The sequence below is a fragment of the Anser cygnoides genome, chromosome 9 (assembly GCF_040182565.1).
Source record: "Anser cygnoides isolate HZ-2024a breed goose chromosome 9, Taihu_goose_T2T_genome, whole genome shotgun sequence".
Taxonomy (NCBI): Eukaryota; Metazoa; Chordata; class Aves; order Anseriformes; family Anatidae; genus Anser; species Anser cygnoides.
Window position 1 is genome coordinate 14566992 of NC_089881.1, and position 15573 is coordinate 14582564.

Here is a 15573-nt window from a genome sequence, read left to right on the forward strand (position 1 = left end):
CTACATTGACTGCCCCGACAAGCAAGCTGCCCTTTCCCAAGCCGGGTGATGAGGTACCTGGGCAGTATCCTTTTTCAATGGACAGGTCATCCAGTGCCACGTCGCTGCGGAAATCTTCCCCCCATTGTCCCTCGAGGACAATCTAAGGGAAGGGATGGTTTCCAGCATTAGCTCCAGCCACAAACATTGTGTGCCATTTCAAAGCACACTCTGTCTCAGATGGCAGTTAGAGCCTCTGCCCTTACCTGCATGTTTCCTGTGCTGTGCACCGTGACCTCTCCCAAGTGCCATCTGTCCCCGTGGTTCCCAGTTCTTTCCCAAACCAGCACTTGGTCTTTGTCCTTCGTCACGGACACCCGCAGGGCCATTTCTTCAGCCACCCCGTACATGTGGTACCAGAAGCGGAAGCAGTGCGGTCCCGTTGAATTGCACACCGGACTGACCAGCTGAGACACCAAGTACGGGTAATAGTCGCTCCCATGCAGGTAGATGTAGTAGCCGTCTGAAACAAAGTGCCAGCCACACTGTCGCACACCATCAAATCTAGACAAAGCACCCAGGGACAACCCAGGCACAGTCGTGGGAGCACCTCCTGCTGCAGTTCAAGGCAGGCAAAAGGAGGGAAGAGCAAAGAGAGCTCCTTCACTAGCCACAACCGCCCAGCCCCAAGTCTACCTACAAACCGTGCTCCCAGAGGACATGCCAGCTCTATGGTTTGAGCAGGGCAATGGCATCACCTCCGAAGCACCGCCATCACCCTAGCATGGCTCTGCAGCTTTGGGGCCCACTCATCGTTGGCTTCTGGAGAAGCCAGTGTCTCCTAGAAGAGACCCGTTCCTGTTCCCCCAAGACAGTCTGCCATCAAGCTTTGCATTACTTTTCCCCTTGCACGACAGAACCTTGCCTGTCCTGGCAGTACCACAGACTGATTCCACGCCTGAAAAGCTTCCTAAAGGAAGGCTCTGGCCCTGGGGGAGACTGCTACAAACGGCTCTGGATCAAACCCAGGATACATTCGGCCTGTATTTGCTGTTGGAAAACGTTTGTTGCCATCTTCCTAAGGACACCCCTCGGCCTGAATGACCGCCACAAGCTGGCTGCTGCTCCTACCTCCTGTCGTGTGGTCGAAGGAAGGGCCGGTATCTGGCGATGGTGTTGGCCCCTTGTGTCTTATCCAGTCGATGCTGCTGGACTCCTCCTGGACCCACTCACAGAAGTCGACGTCAAATGTGCAGGAGAAATTGCAGGCTGTTGGGGGAGCTGGATACGGTGCAGAAAGGAAAGCAGAGTTTCTAAAGTAAGGGTGGGGCCACCTTTTCCCAGTGTCCTGCAGGGCACACCTACACCCCTGGCGTGCTCATGGCCAGGTGAGGATGGCCACCCAAGTGCAAGTAGGCAGCATCCTGGTGTAGTAGAGAGCAACCCGAGGACAGACAGGCTGAGGAGCAAGGCTGCTCCCAAGACATTGTCCCCATCCCGGGCATTCCCCGGTGTTCATTGGTGAAGGCTTCTTCCTCTCTCCCTTCTCTGGGTTCCCCCTTCTTCTCTCCACCTCTACAGGTGGTACCTTGCTATGCCTCCCAGAAGGTCAGGGGCTCTGTCTTGGGCTGGATACTGTCAATGATTTCCTACAACTTCAGGGCCATTCTGACTCATCTGTGAAGCAGCACTTCAAGTAAGAGAGGGACAGTCATCAGTAAGGTCTTAGTCATCTTTGATGGGCAGTGGGATGCCATCTCCCAACATCCCTCAAGCAACGTCTGCCTTCCTAATGCCAAAACGCTGATGACACTACACCCTGGACAGGCCACTTCCGTACTAAGGACGAGCAATGCTGTCAAGAACACAAGAACATTCTGGGTAGGACACCTCTGGAAGAGAAGACAAGCCTTCCCGGACTGCAAGTCGGGAAAGTATTGTGCACACCCAGCAGATTTCCTGTGGCAATGAGAGGGTCCAGGATCTTAAACCTTAGCCGCAGGACTTAAGGACAAGGAATGTAAAAGAAAAGAACACCCATTATCTCTGACTTTTCGTTCCCACAGAATCTGTGCGGGAGATCGTCACAGCTCAGTCATGAAAACACACCCAAATGGGACACTCACCACAGACAGTGCCATCACTCCAGTCTCCCAGAGCAACACCTGCCTCAGCACAGGCTGCAGCATAGGCACCCAGGGCATTGCAGAGCTGCTCCGTGCTGCCACCCGTGGCACAATGGTCATAGACACAGCTCTCAAAGTACGTCTCGGGTGGCAGAACTGCGTGGCATGGCTGGAACGGGCCACTGGGTTGCGTGAGGATTGCACACTCCTTGTTAGCTGCCTCCTCCGCAGAGGGGGAGCAGGGCGGAGATGGTTCAGGGGTTGTCTCACACCTGCAAAGCAGACAGACATCAGAGACACAGAAGCAGATGGCTGAGGAACCTGTGACCACACCAGCTTGGCAATAGCACCATGCTCATGCCCTGGCCCACCCTCTCCAAGGTCAGGAGCAGCGAGATGCGGTGTGTGGAGTGGGACACAGGGCCCGGCATGGAGGTCACCGAGGGCCCCAGGGCACAGCGCCTACGGGGAGACAGCACCACGCACCCTGACCGTGTGGTGTGGCCCGGGCACTGCCACTAGCAAGCCAGCCTTGAGGACAAAGGGGAACAGCCACATGTCTGGAATCCAGCTGCAGACAGCACATCCCACGGGTGGATGCAGCACAGAGGTGAGACACAAGGGCCATGGGCCTGCTGCTGTGGAGCCTCCATGCGCTCCCTCGCGCTTTCCCGCAACTGCCTCCTGCCCCCCGCCCCTTGCCTGCCGCTACCAACCCTCCCTCCTCGGGCCGCTCACAGCTCCCCTCTCTCATGCTCCCCTTTGCTCGTTATCTACGCGACACAACAAGGACTCACGGCCACTCGTCATCCGGCACCCTCCAGCTGTCTCCAAAGTCATTGATGTGAGGCACGACGACGCCATCGGGTCGTGTGAAGTCGTCCTCTTGTCTCCCGGTGTATGTTCCACACAGCCCACACAGCTTGCCCCAGTGCTTCTCGGACACCCTCACAAGGAGCTCATGGTCCCCGTTGAACTGCACCTGCAGGCCCAGCTTGGTAGAGACTTGCACGTAGGAGCCACTCAGGGAAACGTTCACACCTGGGGCTGGAGAAGCAGGCAGGGAGGCCAGAGCACCGTTGATCTGAACAGGGAGGAGAGCGGGAGAGACAAGCATAAAGACGGGCCCTCCGCTGGTGGTGCCAGGCCCACCGAGTCACAAGCGCTGATGGCATGAGAAACCGCGCCCAGCCCTACGAGAACAGCAGCTACCCCACGGACAGCACACAGAAAGCTCGGGACAGCAGGCAGAAACTCTGTTGCTGCGCCAGCAGTCCTATCTGCCCCACTCAGAGACTCGCTGTGCTCTCGTGTGAGCACGCCAGCAGGTTCAGGCAACATCAAGCTCTTCTGGGGGAACCGTGCTACTAATGGTACTTTGGATATCTGTGTTCCCAGGCCTAAAAGTGAGGGGCGCTTACGTAGACTTCCTTGTTCTTGCGCAGTGCAATGTGGAGGCCATCCACGGACAGTGCCACCGAGTTCAGAGCCGTCCAGCTCTTGCTGCCCCGATGTTCGTTGCGCGTGGTGACGCTGAAGCCGAGGGAGGAGTTGTCACAGGCCGTCACCACTGTGTAGTTGCAGGAGCCCTGGAAGTGGTGAAGCTTCCCATCGAAGGTGCTGTAATGCGGGTCGCCGTAGATGTGGCAGAGAGCTGTGCTGGCCGGGTAACAGCCCCGCTGGCCGTCCTGGATCTTGCAGACCTCCTCCTCACCACAGGACAACACAGAGCAAACCATCTGGCCGTTGGCTTCACATCGGCACTGTCTCGTGCAGTTCTCGTTCACAAAGTGCTCTCCTTCCTGCAGGCAGAGAAACCCGGAGCCCCATCACGTCAGGCAGGGAAGTAGAGGCAAAGCAGTGCCTCGGGAGGGGAGCGAGCCACAACAGGGTTTTCACTCACGCTGTAGTAGTTGCCCTCAAAGAGGCAGCCACAGTTGGCCTCGGGCACGCAGGTGTCTCCGCTGAGGAGGAAGCCAGAGGTGCACGCGCAGCCCTCCATGCAGGGCTTGGAGCAGTTCTGCGGGGCTTGTCGGTCAACGCAGGTGGCAGGACAGCCAGTCATGCAAGGGTCATAGTAGCTGTTGGCAGGGCACCGCAGGGCTGCAACGGGAAGGGGACAGTTAGGACCTGCAAAGCCCGCCAGTAAGGGGCTACCTTCTGGGAAGGGGAAGAACAACGAATCGTTGATCGGTGCTTTGCCAGAGGAATTGGGCACAGGGAGAGGCCCGCTTTCCTCTGCAAATCCAAGGCAGGTACTCACGGCAGAAGGTGGCATTCCTCCAGGGGAGAAGAGTCACGCCGGCTGCCTGGCACGCGTCAGCATAGGCCTCCAGGGCACCACACAGGACCTCCTGGCTGCCACTCAGGGCACAAAGGTCATAGGAGCAGGTCTCAAAGTAGCTCTGGGGGTTGATCACGGCATGGCAGCTCTCAAAAGAGCCTGGTCCTGCAGTCAGTATGCCACAGAACTGCCCCGATTGGTAGAGCTTCTCCTCTTCTGCACTGCAGGGTTCCGGGGGGACGGGCACACCGCAAGACGGGTCACCGTCCGGCACCTTCCAGCTCTCCCCCAGCGCATTGGAGTCTGCGGCTTGCTGCCCGTCGGGCATCATGTAATCGTCCTCTCGCCGGCTGTTGAAGTTCCCGCACATGCCGCAGGTCAGGTTGGAGTAGGTGGTGGGCACCCTCACCTCCACCGAGTGGTCGGCGTCGTAGGACACTCTGAGGTTGAAGTCCGTCTCCAGGACGATGTAGCGGCCGCTTGTGCTCACTCTGATGGCACCTCCTGCTGCACTCACCGGCAAGGTCCGGCGCACATCGTTCACCTAGGGCAGACGCACCGTAATGGACCGTGGTCTCTCTGGGGCACTCAGCCCCACGGGACCACGAGCCCCACTCGCACAGACACCCCTGCAGCTTGCCCGGCCATATGTGTGCTGCACTCTGGGGACCCCTCTTCCCTAGTACATGCAAGAACCTACCAAGAAAAGCCAGCCCTGCCTTGCAGACCCACCGTGCTTGTGCCAGCCCAGCTCCTTACCAGCACTTGGCTCCTCTCCTGCTTGACTATTGCAATGCGCTCTCCGTACACCTCGACCAGGACTTCGCGCACGTAGGACACGTGGGGGTTGCCACGATGCTCGTTCTTTGCCTCAACATTGAAGTAGGGCACGGAGCTGTTGGAGCACACTTTGGCCAGCGTGTAGGTGCAGTTCCCCATGAAGTCGTGCGTCACCTTGTCAAAGGTAACGTAGTGAGGGTCACCGTGGACGTGGCAGATGCCGTAGGAGTGTTCGAGGCACTCGGGTTTCCCACTCTGCACACCACAGTACTGGCCCGCAGGGCATGAGGCGCTGGAGCACTGGACTTTGCCTCCCCGTGCGGGACACGTGCACTTTGTGGAGCAGGTGTTGTCCGTCCAGAACTCCGAGCCCACCGGGTAGTGCTGCCCATTGTGCCAGCACCCGCACTGCTGGCTGGGCACACATCGGTCGTTGTAGAGCAGGTGCCCGCTGTCGCACACACAACCCTCCACGCACGGCAGGCTGCAGGTGACGGGAGCCATAGGGTCAACACAGGTCGCAGGGCAGGCTGCAGCACAGGGCTCGTAGTGACTGTTGGCTGGACAGGTGATGGCTGCCAAGGCAAAAGGAGTAGCAGTGAAACCATCGGTAACCCTACACTCAGAATGCCCTCAAAGTAGCCAGGCTCCACCACATGTTTTAGCAACTGTCATCATCACCCCGCTCCCACCAGCTGCTCCCACGTGATGCCTTCTGCAGGGAAAGGACTACTAGGGGGGTCTGACAGACAAAGGGTGCTCCCTGCCACGGTGGCTAGCCGGCCCAGGGAAACGGGGTGCTTCCCTGCTTCTGACTTACGGCAGAATGTTGCATTCCTCCACGCAGGGAGCTTGACACCAAGCGCCTGGCAGGCATCCGCATAGGCCTGCAAGCTGTTGCACAGGGCCTCGCCATCCAGCCCCAGCTCACACAGGTCGTAAAGGCAGGTGTCGAAGTAACCGCTGGGACTCAGCACAGCGTGGCACACCTGAAACGGGCTGCTGCTGTCAGTGAGGAGTCCGCAGAAGCGGCTGCTGGCAATGACTTGCTTGTCGGCCTCACTACAGGCTGGCGGGGCGGGCTGTCCGGCTGAGCAGCTGTGGAAAGGCAGGGAGAAGGGCCCCGGGGTTATCTGTGGGCTTCTCCTGGTGCCTCCCCCTCCCCTTGCCCGACGCGTCCCCAGGCCTACGCGGGGGCCACACGCACCTGCTGTCGTTGGACACCTGCCAGCTGTTACCCAGGCTGGTGGAGTCTGGCTCCAGCACCCCGTCCGGGTTCAGGAAATCGTCTGCTGCCATCCCGTTGTAGTTCCCACACATGCCACAAACCTTCTGCCCAAAGGTGCTCGGAAGCGTCACCTCCACCAGATGGTTCCCATCAAACTTCACTCTCAAGCCAAAGTCTGTCGCGACCACAGTGTAGAACCCGCTGGACGAGACCTGCACGCCTGCCGATGGGGTGCAGGGCAGCACCTCTGCCACTCCGTTGACCTGCAAGGACAGAAACCAAGAGAGAGTTGGAGCAACCCGTTTGCAACGTTCTCTGTCCTGACACAGCCCCGACGTTGCTCCCCCCTGCGCTTACCGTCACCACGCCGCCCTTCCCCAGCCTTATGCGCTGGCCATACACATCGACGTCCACGTACTGGACGTAGGACACGCGAGTGTTGCCTCCCCTGTGCTCATTGGCCGCTTCCACGTTGAAGTAGGGCAGCGAGCTGTTGCTCTCACACAGCTTGGACAGGGTGTAGGTGCAGGTGCCCATGAAGTGGTGTATTTGGTTGTCAAACGTGTGGTAGTGAGGGTCTCCTTCCACCACACAGGTCCCTGGCAGAGGAAGGACCAGAGGAAACGTTCAGTGATGCACCTCCTGCCACCTCCTCTCCACAGCCCACCCTGCCCAGAGCGCTGCAGCCCCATGACTCGTCTGCTCCACTCACCTGAGCCTGGCGAGGGTGTTGGTGTCCCAGGCGCTGATGTGCTGGGGACAGGCGTTGTAGTCAAATCGCCTACGAGAGACACAATGGCACATGCAAATCAATCCCCTTGACCAGATCCTCTTCACGGCAGAAACTACATTGACTGCCCCGACAAGCAAGCTGCCCTTTCCCAAGCCGGGTGATGAGGTACCTGGGCAGTATCCTTTTTCAATGGACAGGTCATCCAGTGCCACGTCGCTGCGGAAATCTTCCCCCCATTGTCCCTCGAGGACAATCTAAGGGAAGGGATGGTTTCCAGCATTAGCTCCAGCCACAAACATTGTGTGCCATTTCAAAGCACACTCTGTCTCAGATGGCAGTTAGAGCCTCTGCCCTTACCTGCATGTTTCCTGTGCTGTGCACCGTGACCTCTCCCAAGTGCCATCTGTCCCCGTGGTTCCCAGTTCTTTCCCAAACCAGCACTTGGTCTTTGTCCTTCGTCACGGACACCCGCAGGGCCATTTCTTCAGCCACCCCGTACATGTGGTACCAGAAGCGGAAGCAGTGCGGTCCCGTTGAATTGCACACCGGACTGACCAGCTGAGACACCAAGTACGGGTAATAGTCGCTCCCATGCAGGTAGATGTAGTAGCCGTCTGAAACAAAGTGCCAGCCACACTGTCGCACACCATCAAATCTAGACAAAGCACCCAGGGACAACCCAGGCACAGTCGTGGGAGCACCTCCTGCTGCAGTTCAAGGCAGGCAAAAGGAGGGAAGAGCAAAGAGAGCTCCTTCACTAGCCACAACCGCCCAGCCCCAAGTCTACCTACAAACCGTGCTCCCAGAGGACATGCCAGCTCTATGGTTTGAGCAGGGCAATGGCATCACCTCCGAAGCACCGCCATCACCCTAGCATGGCTCTGCAGCTTTGGGGCCCACTCATCGTTGGCTTCTGGAGAAGCCAGTGTCTCCTAGAAGAGACCCGTTCCTGTTCCCCCAAGACAGTCTGCCATCAAGCTTTGCATTACTTTTCCCCTTGCACGACAGAACCTTGCCTGTCCTGGCAGTACCACAGACTGATTCCACGCCTGAAAAGCTTCCTAAAGGAAGGCTCTGGCCCTGGGGGAGACTGCTACAAACGGCTCTGGATCAAACCCAGGATACATTCGGCCTGTATTTGCTGTTGGAAAACGTTTGTTGCCATCTTCCTAAGGACACCCCTCGGCCTGAATGACCGCCACAAGCTGGCTGCTGCTCCTACCTCCTGTCGTGTGGTCGAAGGAAGGGCCGGTATCTGGCGATGGTGTTGGCCCCTTGTGTCTTATCCAGTCGATGCTGCTGGACTCCTCCTGGACCCACTCACAGAAGTCGACGTCAAATGTGCAGGAGAAATTGCAGGCTGTTGGGGGAGCTGGATACGGTGCAGAAAGGAAAGCAGAGTTTCTAAAGTAAGGGTGGGGCCACCTTTTCCCAGTGTCCTGCAGGGCACACCTACACCCCTGGCGTGCTCATGGCCAGGTGAGGATGGCCACCCAAGTGCAAGTAGGCAGCATCCTGGTGTAGTAGAGAGCAACCCGAGGACAGACAGGCTGAGGAGCAAGGCTGCTCCCAAGACATTGTCCCCATCCCGGGCATTCCCCGGTGTTCATTGGTGAAGGCTTCTTCCTCTCTCCCTTCTCTGGGTTCCCCCTTCTTCTCTCCACCTCTACAGGTGGTACCTTGCTATGCCTCCCAGAAGGTCAGGGGCTCTGTCTTGGGCTGGATACTGTCAATGATTTCCTACAACTTCAGGGCCATTCTGACTCATCTGTGAAGCAGCACTTCAAGTAAGAGAGGGACAGTCATCAGTAAGGTCTTAGTCATCTTTGATGGGCAGTGGGATGCCATCTCCCAACATCCCTCAAGCAACGTCTGCCTTCCTAATGCCAAAACGCTGATGACACTACACCCTGGACAGGCCACTTCCGTACTAAGGACGAGCAATGCTGTCAAGAACACAAGAACATTCTGGGTAGGACACCTCTGGAAGAGAAGACAAGCCTTCCCGGACTGCAAGTCGGGAAAGTATTGTGCACACCCAGCAGATTTCCTGTGGCAATGAGAGGGTCCAGGATCTTAAACCTTAGCCGCAGGACTTAAGGACAAGGAATGTAAAAGAAAAGAACACCCATTATCTCTGACTTTTCGTTCCCACAGAATCTGTGCGGGAGATCGTCACAGCTCAGTCATGAAAACACACCCAAATGGGACACTCACCACAGACAGTGCCATCACTCCAGTCTCCCAGAGCAACACCTGCCTCAGCACAGGCTGCAGCATAGGCACCCAGGGCATTGCAGAGCTGCTCCGTGCTGCCACCCGTGGCACAATGGTCATAGACACAGCTCTCAAAGTACGTCTCGGGTGGCAGAACTGCGTGGCATGGCTGGAACGGGCCACTGGGTTGCGTGAGGATTGCACACTCCTTGTTAGCTGCCTCCTCCGCAGAGGGGGAGCAGGGCGGAGATGGTTCAGGGGTTGTCTCACACCTGCAAAGCAGACAGACATCAGAGACACAGAAGCAGATGGCTGAGGAACCTGTGACCACACCAGCTTGGCAATAGCACCATGCTCATGCCCTGGCCCACCCTCTCCAAGGTCAGGAGCAGCGAGATGCGGTGTGTGGAGTGGGACACAGGGCCCGGCATGGAGGTCACCGAGGGCCCCAGGGCACAGCGCCTACGGGGAGACAGCACCACGCACCCTGACCGTGTGGTGTGGCCCGGGCACTGCCACTAGCAAGCCAGCCTTGAGGACAAAGGGGAACAGCCACATGTCTGGAATCCAGCTGCAGACAGCACATCCCACGGGTGGATGCAGCACAGAGGTGAGACACAAGGGCCATGGGCCTGCTGCTGTGGAGCCTCCATGCGCTCCCTCGCGCTTTCCCGCAACTGCCTCCTGCCCCCCGCCCCTTGCCTGCCGCTACCAACCCTCCCTCCTCGGGCCGCTCACAGCTCCCCTCTCTCATGCTCCCCTTTGCTCGTCATCTACGCGACACAACAAGGACTCACGGCCACTCGTCATCCGGCACCCTCCAGCTGTCTCCAAAGTCATTGATGTGAGGCACGACGACGCCATCGGGTCGTGTGAAGTCGTCCTCTTGTCTCCCGGTGTATGTTCCACACAGCCCACACAGCTTGCCCCAGTGCTTCTCGGACACCCTCACAAGGAGCTCATGGTCCCCGTTGAACTGCACCTGCAGGCCCAGCTTGGTAGAGACTTGCACGTAGGAGCCACTCAGGGAAACGTTCACACCTGGGGCTGGAGAAGCAGGCAGGGAGGCCAGAGCACCGTTGATCTGAACAGGGAGGAGAGCGGGAGAGACAAGCATAAAGACGGGCCCTCCGCTGGCAGCTCACTCCTCTTCACTGCGATGGTGCCAGGGCCCACCGAGTCACAAGCGCTGATGGCATGAGAAACCGCGCCCAGCCCTACGAGAACAGCAGCTACCCCACGGACAGCACACAGAAAGCTCGGGACAGCAGGCAGAAACTCTATTGCTGCGCCAGCAGTCCTATCTGCCCCACTCAGAGACTCGCTGTGCTCTCGTGTGAGCACGCCAGCAGGTTCAGGCAACATCAAGCTCTTCTGGGGGAACCGTGCTACTAATGGTACTTTGGATATCTGTGTTCCCAGGCCTAAAAGTGAGGGGCGCTTACGTAGACTTCCTTGTTCTTGCGCAGTGCAATGTGGAGGCCTTCCACGGACAGTGCCACCGAGTTCAGAGCCGTCCAGCTCTTGCTGCCCCGATGTTCGTTGCGCGTGCTGACGCTGAAGCCGAGGGAGGAGTTGTCACAGGCCGTCACCACTGTGTAGTTGCAGGAGCCCTGGAAGTGGTGAAGCTTCCCATCGAAGGTGCTGTAATGCGGGTCGCCGTAGATGTGGCAGAGAGCTGTGCTGGCCGGGTAACAGCCCCGCTGGCCGTCCTGGATCTTGCAGACCTCCTCCTCACCACAGGACAACACAGAGCAAACCATCTGGCCGTTGGCTTCACATCGGCACTGTCTCGTGCAGTTCTCGTTCACAAAGTGCTCTCCTTCCTGCAGGCAGAGAAACCCGGAGCCCCATCACGTCAGGCAGGGAAGTAGAGGCAAAGCAGTGCCTCGGGAGGGGAGCGAGCCACAACAGGGTTTTCACTCACGCTGTAGTAGTTGCCCTCAAAGAGGCAGCCACAGTTGGCCTCGGGCACGCAGGTGTCTCCGCTGAGGAGGAAGCCAGAGGTGCACGCGCAGCCCTCCATGCAGGGCTTGGAGCAGTTCTGCGGGGCTTGTCGGTCAACGCAGGTGGCAGGACAGCCAGTCATGCAAGGGTCATAGTAGCTGTTGGCAGGGCACCGCAGGGCTGCAACGGGAAGGGGACAGTTAGGACCTGCAAAGCCCGCCAGTAAGGGGCTACCTTCTGGGAAGGGGAAGAACAACGAATCGTTGATCGGTGCTTTGCCAGAGGAACTGGGCACAGGGAGAGGCCCGCTTTCCTCTGCAAATCCAAGGCAAGTACTCACGGCAGAAGGTGGCATTCCTCCAGGGGAGAAGAGTCACGCCGGCTGCCTGGCACGCGTCAGCATAGGCCTCCAGGGCACCACACAGGACCTCCTGGCTGCCACTCAGGGCACAAAGGTCATAGGAGCAGGTCTCAAAGTAGCTCTGGGGGTTGATCACGGCATGGCAGCTCTCAAAAGAGCCTGGTCTGGCAGTCAGTATGCCACAGAACTGCTCCGATTGGTAGAGCTTCTCCTCTTCTGCACTGCAGGGTTCCGGGGGGACGGGCACACCGCAAGACGGGTCACCGTCCGGCACCTTCCAGCTCTCCCCCAGCGCATTGGAGTCTGCGGCTTGCTGCCCGTCGGGCATCATGTAATCGTCCTCTCGCCGGCTGTTGAAGTTCCCGCACATGCCGCAGGTCAGGTTGGAGTAGGTGGTGGGCACCCTCACCTCCACCGAGTGGTCGGCGTCGTAGGACACTCTGAGGTTGAAGTCCGTCTCCAGGACGATGTAGCGGCCGCTTGTGCTCACTCTGATGGCACCTCCTGCTGCACTCACCGGCAAGGTCCGGCGCACATCGTTCACCTAGGGCAGACGCACCGCAATGGACCGTGGTCTCTCTGGGGCACTCAGCCCCACGGGACCACGAGCCCCACTCGCACAGACACCCCTGCAGCTTGCCCGGCCATATGTGTGCTGCACTCTGGGGACCCCTCTTCCCTAGTACATGCAAGAACCTACCAAGAAAAGCCAGCCCTGCCTTGCAGACCCACCGTGCTTGTGCCAGCCCAGCTCCTTACCAGCACTTGGCTCCTCTCCTGCTTGACTATTGCAATGCGCTCTCCGTACACCTCGACCAGGACTTCGCGCACGTAGGACACGTGGGGGTTGCCACGATGCTCGTTCTTTGCCTCAACATTGAAGTAGGGCACGGAGCTGTTGGAGCACACTTTGGCCAGCGTGTAGGTGCAGTTCCCCATGAAGTCGTGCGTCACCTTGTCAAAGGTAACGTAGTGAGGGTCACCGTGGACGTGGCAGATGCCGTAGGAGTGTTCGAGGCACTCGGGTTTCCCATTCTGCACACCACAGTACTGGCCCGCAGGGCATGAGGCGCTGGAGCACTGGACTTTGCCTCCCCGTGCGGGACACGTGCACTTTGTGGAGCAGGTGTTGTCCGTCCAGAACTCCGAGCCCACCGGGTAGTGCTGCCCATTGTGCCAGCACCCGCACTGCTGGCTGGGCACACATCGAGCGTTGTAGAGCAGGTACCCGCTGTCGCACACACAACCCTCCACGCACGGCAGGCTGCACTTATAGGGTGCTAATGGGTCAACACAGGTCGCAGGGCAGGCTGCAGCACAGGGCTCGTAGTGACTGTTGGCTGGACAGGTGATGGCTGCCAAGGCAAAAGGAGTAGCAGTGAAACCATCGGTAACCCTACACTCAGAATGCCCTCAAAGTAGCCAGGCTCCACCACATGTTTTGGCAACTGTCATCATCACCCCGCTCCCACCAGCTGCTCCCACGTGATGCCTTCTGCAGGGAAAGGACTACTAGGGGGGTCTGACAGACAAAGGGTGCTCCCTGCCACGGTGGCTAGCCGGCCCAGGGAAACGGGGTGCTTCCCTGCTTCTGACTTACGGCAGAATGTTGTGTTCCTCCACGCAGGGAGCTTGACACCAAGCGCCTGGCAGGCATCCGCATAGGCCTGCAAGCTGTTGCACAGGGCCTCGCCATCCAGCCCCAGCTCACACAGGTCGTAAAGGCAGGTGTCGAAGTAACCGCTGGGACTCAGCACAGCGTGGCACACCTGAAACGGGCTGCTGCTGTCAGTGAGGAGTCCGCAGAAGCGGCTGCTGGCAATGACTTGCTTGTCGGCCTCACTACAGGCTGGCGGGGCGGGCTGTCCGGCTGAGCAGCTGTGGAAAGGCAGGGAGAAGGGCCCCGGGGTTATCTGCGGGCTTCTCCTGGTGCCTCCCCCTCCCCTTGCCCGACGCGTCCCCAGGCCTACGCGGGGGCCACACGCACCTGCTGTCGTTGGACACCTGCCAGCTGTTACCCAGGCTGGTGGAGTCTGGCTCCAGCACCCCGTCCGGGTTCAGGAAATCGTCTGCTGCCATCCCGTTGTAGTTCCCACACATGCCACAAACCTTCTGCCCAAAGGTGCTCGGAAGCGTCACCTCCACCAGATGGTTCCCATCAAACTTCACTCTCAAGCCAAAGTCTGTCGCGACCACAGTGTAGAACCCGCTGGACGAGACCTGCACGCCTGCCGATGGGGTGCAGGGCAGCACCTCTGCTACTCCGTTGACCTGCAAGGACAGAAACCAAGAGAGAGTTGGAGCAACCCGTTTGCAACGTTCTCTGTCCTGACACAGCCCCGACGTTGCTCCCCCCTGCGCTTACCGTCACCACGCCGCCCTTCCCCAGCCTTATGCGCTGGCCATACACATCGACGTCCACGTACTGGACGTAGGACACGCGAGTGTTGCCTCCCCTGTGCTCATTGGCCGCTTCCACGTTGAAGTAGGGCAGCGAGCTGTTGCTCTCACACAGCTTGGACAGGGTGTAGGTGCAGGTGCCCATGAAGTGGTGTATTTGGTTGTCAAACGTGTGGTAGTGAGGGTCTCCTTCCACCACACAGGTCCCTGACAGAGGAAGGACCAGAGGAAACGTTCAGTGATGCACCTCCTGCCACCTCCTCTCCACAGCCCACCCTGCCCAGAACGCTGCAGCCCCTTAACTCGTCTATGCTGTTCTCCGGGAGACAGAGCTAGTGGAAATCTGTGTCAACACTGGACTTTTTGTTACAGTGCCACTCCATATCACTTATACCCCTCAATGCTTCAGGCACTGGTGCCCAGAGCAGTGATCCCACCGTAACAGCTTAGAAAGGGTCCAAGTAGTCAATGTCTGTTACCACAGCAATTGAGTGGCACAAAGAAAGTAACAGCCCCTCCAACGCAAATGCTCCGTTTGTCCTCTAACAGTAGTGAAGACAACTGAAGCAGCTAATAACAACTGCAAAAAAGGGGGTGGAAGGCTCCGATACCTGAGCTTGGCCCAGGTGTGGTTGGTGGCAGTGTGTGTGTAGGCTGTGTTGTGCTGTCTGGCAACGGAGTCGAGGCTGTTGGAGGCAGCGGGCCTACGGATAGGCAGAAGAGGTCTGTGTCAACATGGGAATTTTGTTCCAGGCAGCTGGTCCACCCTGCCCAAACACCCCAACGCCATGACAAGAGAAGCCCAGGGAAGAAAGCACACAGGGATCACTCCTCAAAAAGAGGCACACTACTCCCAGGCTGTGCCACCAGCGTAGCTGGGTGATAAAAGGAGAAGCATAGCCCCTTCCCTACAGCCCCTCTGTCCTTCAAACGGGGGCTTTAAAGGAAAGGACCTGAACAGTTGCCACGAGCAGAAGGTGGGCATGGGACAGGACAGAACCTGAGCACCATGTGGGTCTTGCTGGTGATGGCTACCGTGTTTGCCCAGTGTCCCACACGGCACACCTACATCCCTGGTATGCTCATGGCCAGGTGAGGAGGCCAACCAAGTGAAGGTACTTCAGCCCAGCGCTTACCACAGCCAGTAAAAAAACATGGACAAGAATTAAACATACCTGTGCTTGTCCCAGGTGATGTTGTGTGGGGAGGCTGCATTGTGGTACCTGGCAAGGGGGTCGAGGTTGGAGGAACTGTTGGACCTACAATGAGAAAGAGGTATAGAAGCTGTGTTTCATAATGGTGATTTCTTCCATGCAGTTATTCCACCCTTCCCAGACAACGAAATACCATGGCAAAAGGAGTGAAGGTCAAGAATGCCACAGTATCCCTGTCACAAGGAGTCTCGCTAAACAAAGTTAGATGCATCCCAGCATGACCAGTATACTGTCCCAACAACATCTGGTGATACACAGAGCAACCCGTGCCGCCCTATTCCTTGAACCCGCACCCCAAACGAGA

At 58.3% G+C, this 15573-nt stretch overlaps 1 protein-coding gene across 1 annotated transcript in view; it reads right to left on the reverse strand.

The window, feature by feature from the left end:
• The window catches only part of LOC106039287 (uncharacterized), an 88795-nt gene that overhangs the window by 22448 nt on the left and 50774 nt on the right, over positions 1 to 15573 (reverse strand). The window contains exons 77-103 of the mRNA XM_067002528.1: positions 15231 to 15314; positions 14667 to 14759; positions 14021 to 14262; positions 13643 to 13926; positions 13252 to 13533; positions 12415 to 13051; positions 11635 to 12199; positions 11275 to 11474; positions 10793 to 11173; positions 10145 to 10431; positions 9348 to 9619; positions 8353 to 8502; positions 7488 to 7744; positions 7300 to 7384; positions 7110 to 7178; positions 6755 to 6996; positions 6377 to 6660; positions 5990 to 6267; positions 5149 to 5744; positions 4369 to 4933; positions 4009 to 4208; positions 3527 to 3907; positions 2903 to 3189; positions 2106 to 2377; positions 1111 to 1260; positions 246 to 502; positions 58 to 142 (exon numbers count right to left, since the gene is read on the reverse strand). Coding sequence (XP_066858629.1) covers positions 58 to 142; positions 246 to 502; positions 1111 to 1260; positions 2106 to 2377; positions 2903 to 3189; positions 3527 to 3907; positions 4009 to 4208; positions 4369 to 4933; positions 5149 to 5744; positions 5990 to 6267; positions 6377 to 6660; positions 6755 to 6996; positions 7110 to 7178; positions 7300 to 7384; positions 7488 to 7744; positions 8353 to 8502; positions 9348 to 9619; positions 10145 to 10431; positions 10793 to 11173; positions 11275 to 11474; positions 11635 to 12199; positions 12415 to 13051; positions 13252 to 13533; positions 13643 to 13926; positions 14021 to 14262; positions 14667 to 14759; positions 15231 to 15314 — 7485 coding nt within the window. The remainder of the gene's footprint in view (positions 1 to 57; positions 143 to 245; positions 503 to 1110; positions 1261 to 2105; positions 2378 to 2902; positions 3190 to 3526; positions 3908 to 4008; positions 4209 to 4368; positions 4934 to 5148; positions 5745 to 5989; positions 6268 to 6376; positions 6661 to 6754; positions 6997 to 7109; positions 7179 to 7299; positions 7385 to 7487; positions 7745 to 8352; positions 8503 to 9347; positions 9620 to 10144; positions 10432 to 10792; positions 11174 to 11274; positions 11475 to 11634; positions 12200 to 12414; positions 13052 to 13251; positions 13534 to 13642; positions 13927 to 14020; positions 14263 to 14666; positions 14760 to 15230; positions 15315 to 15573) is intronic.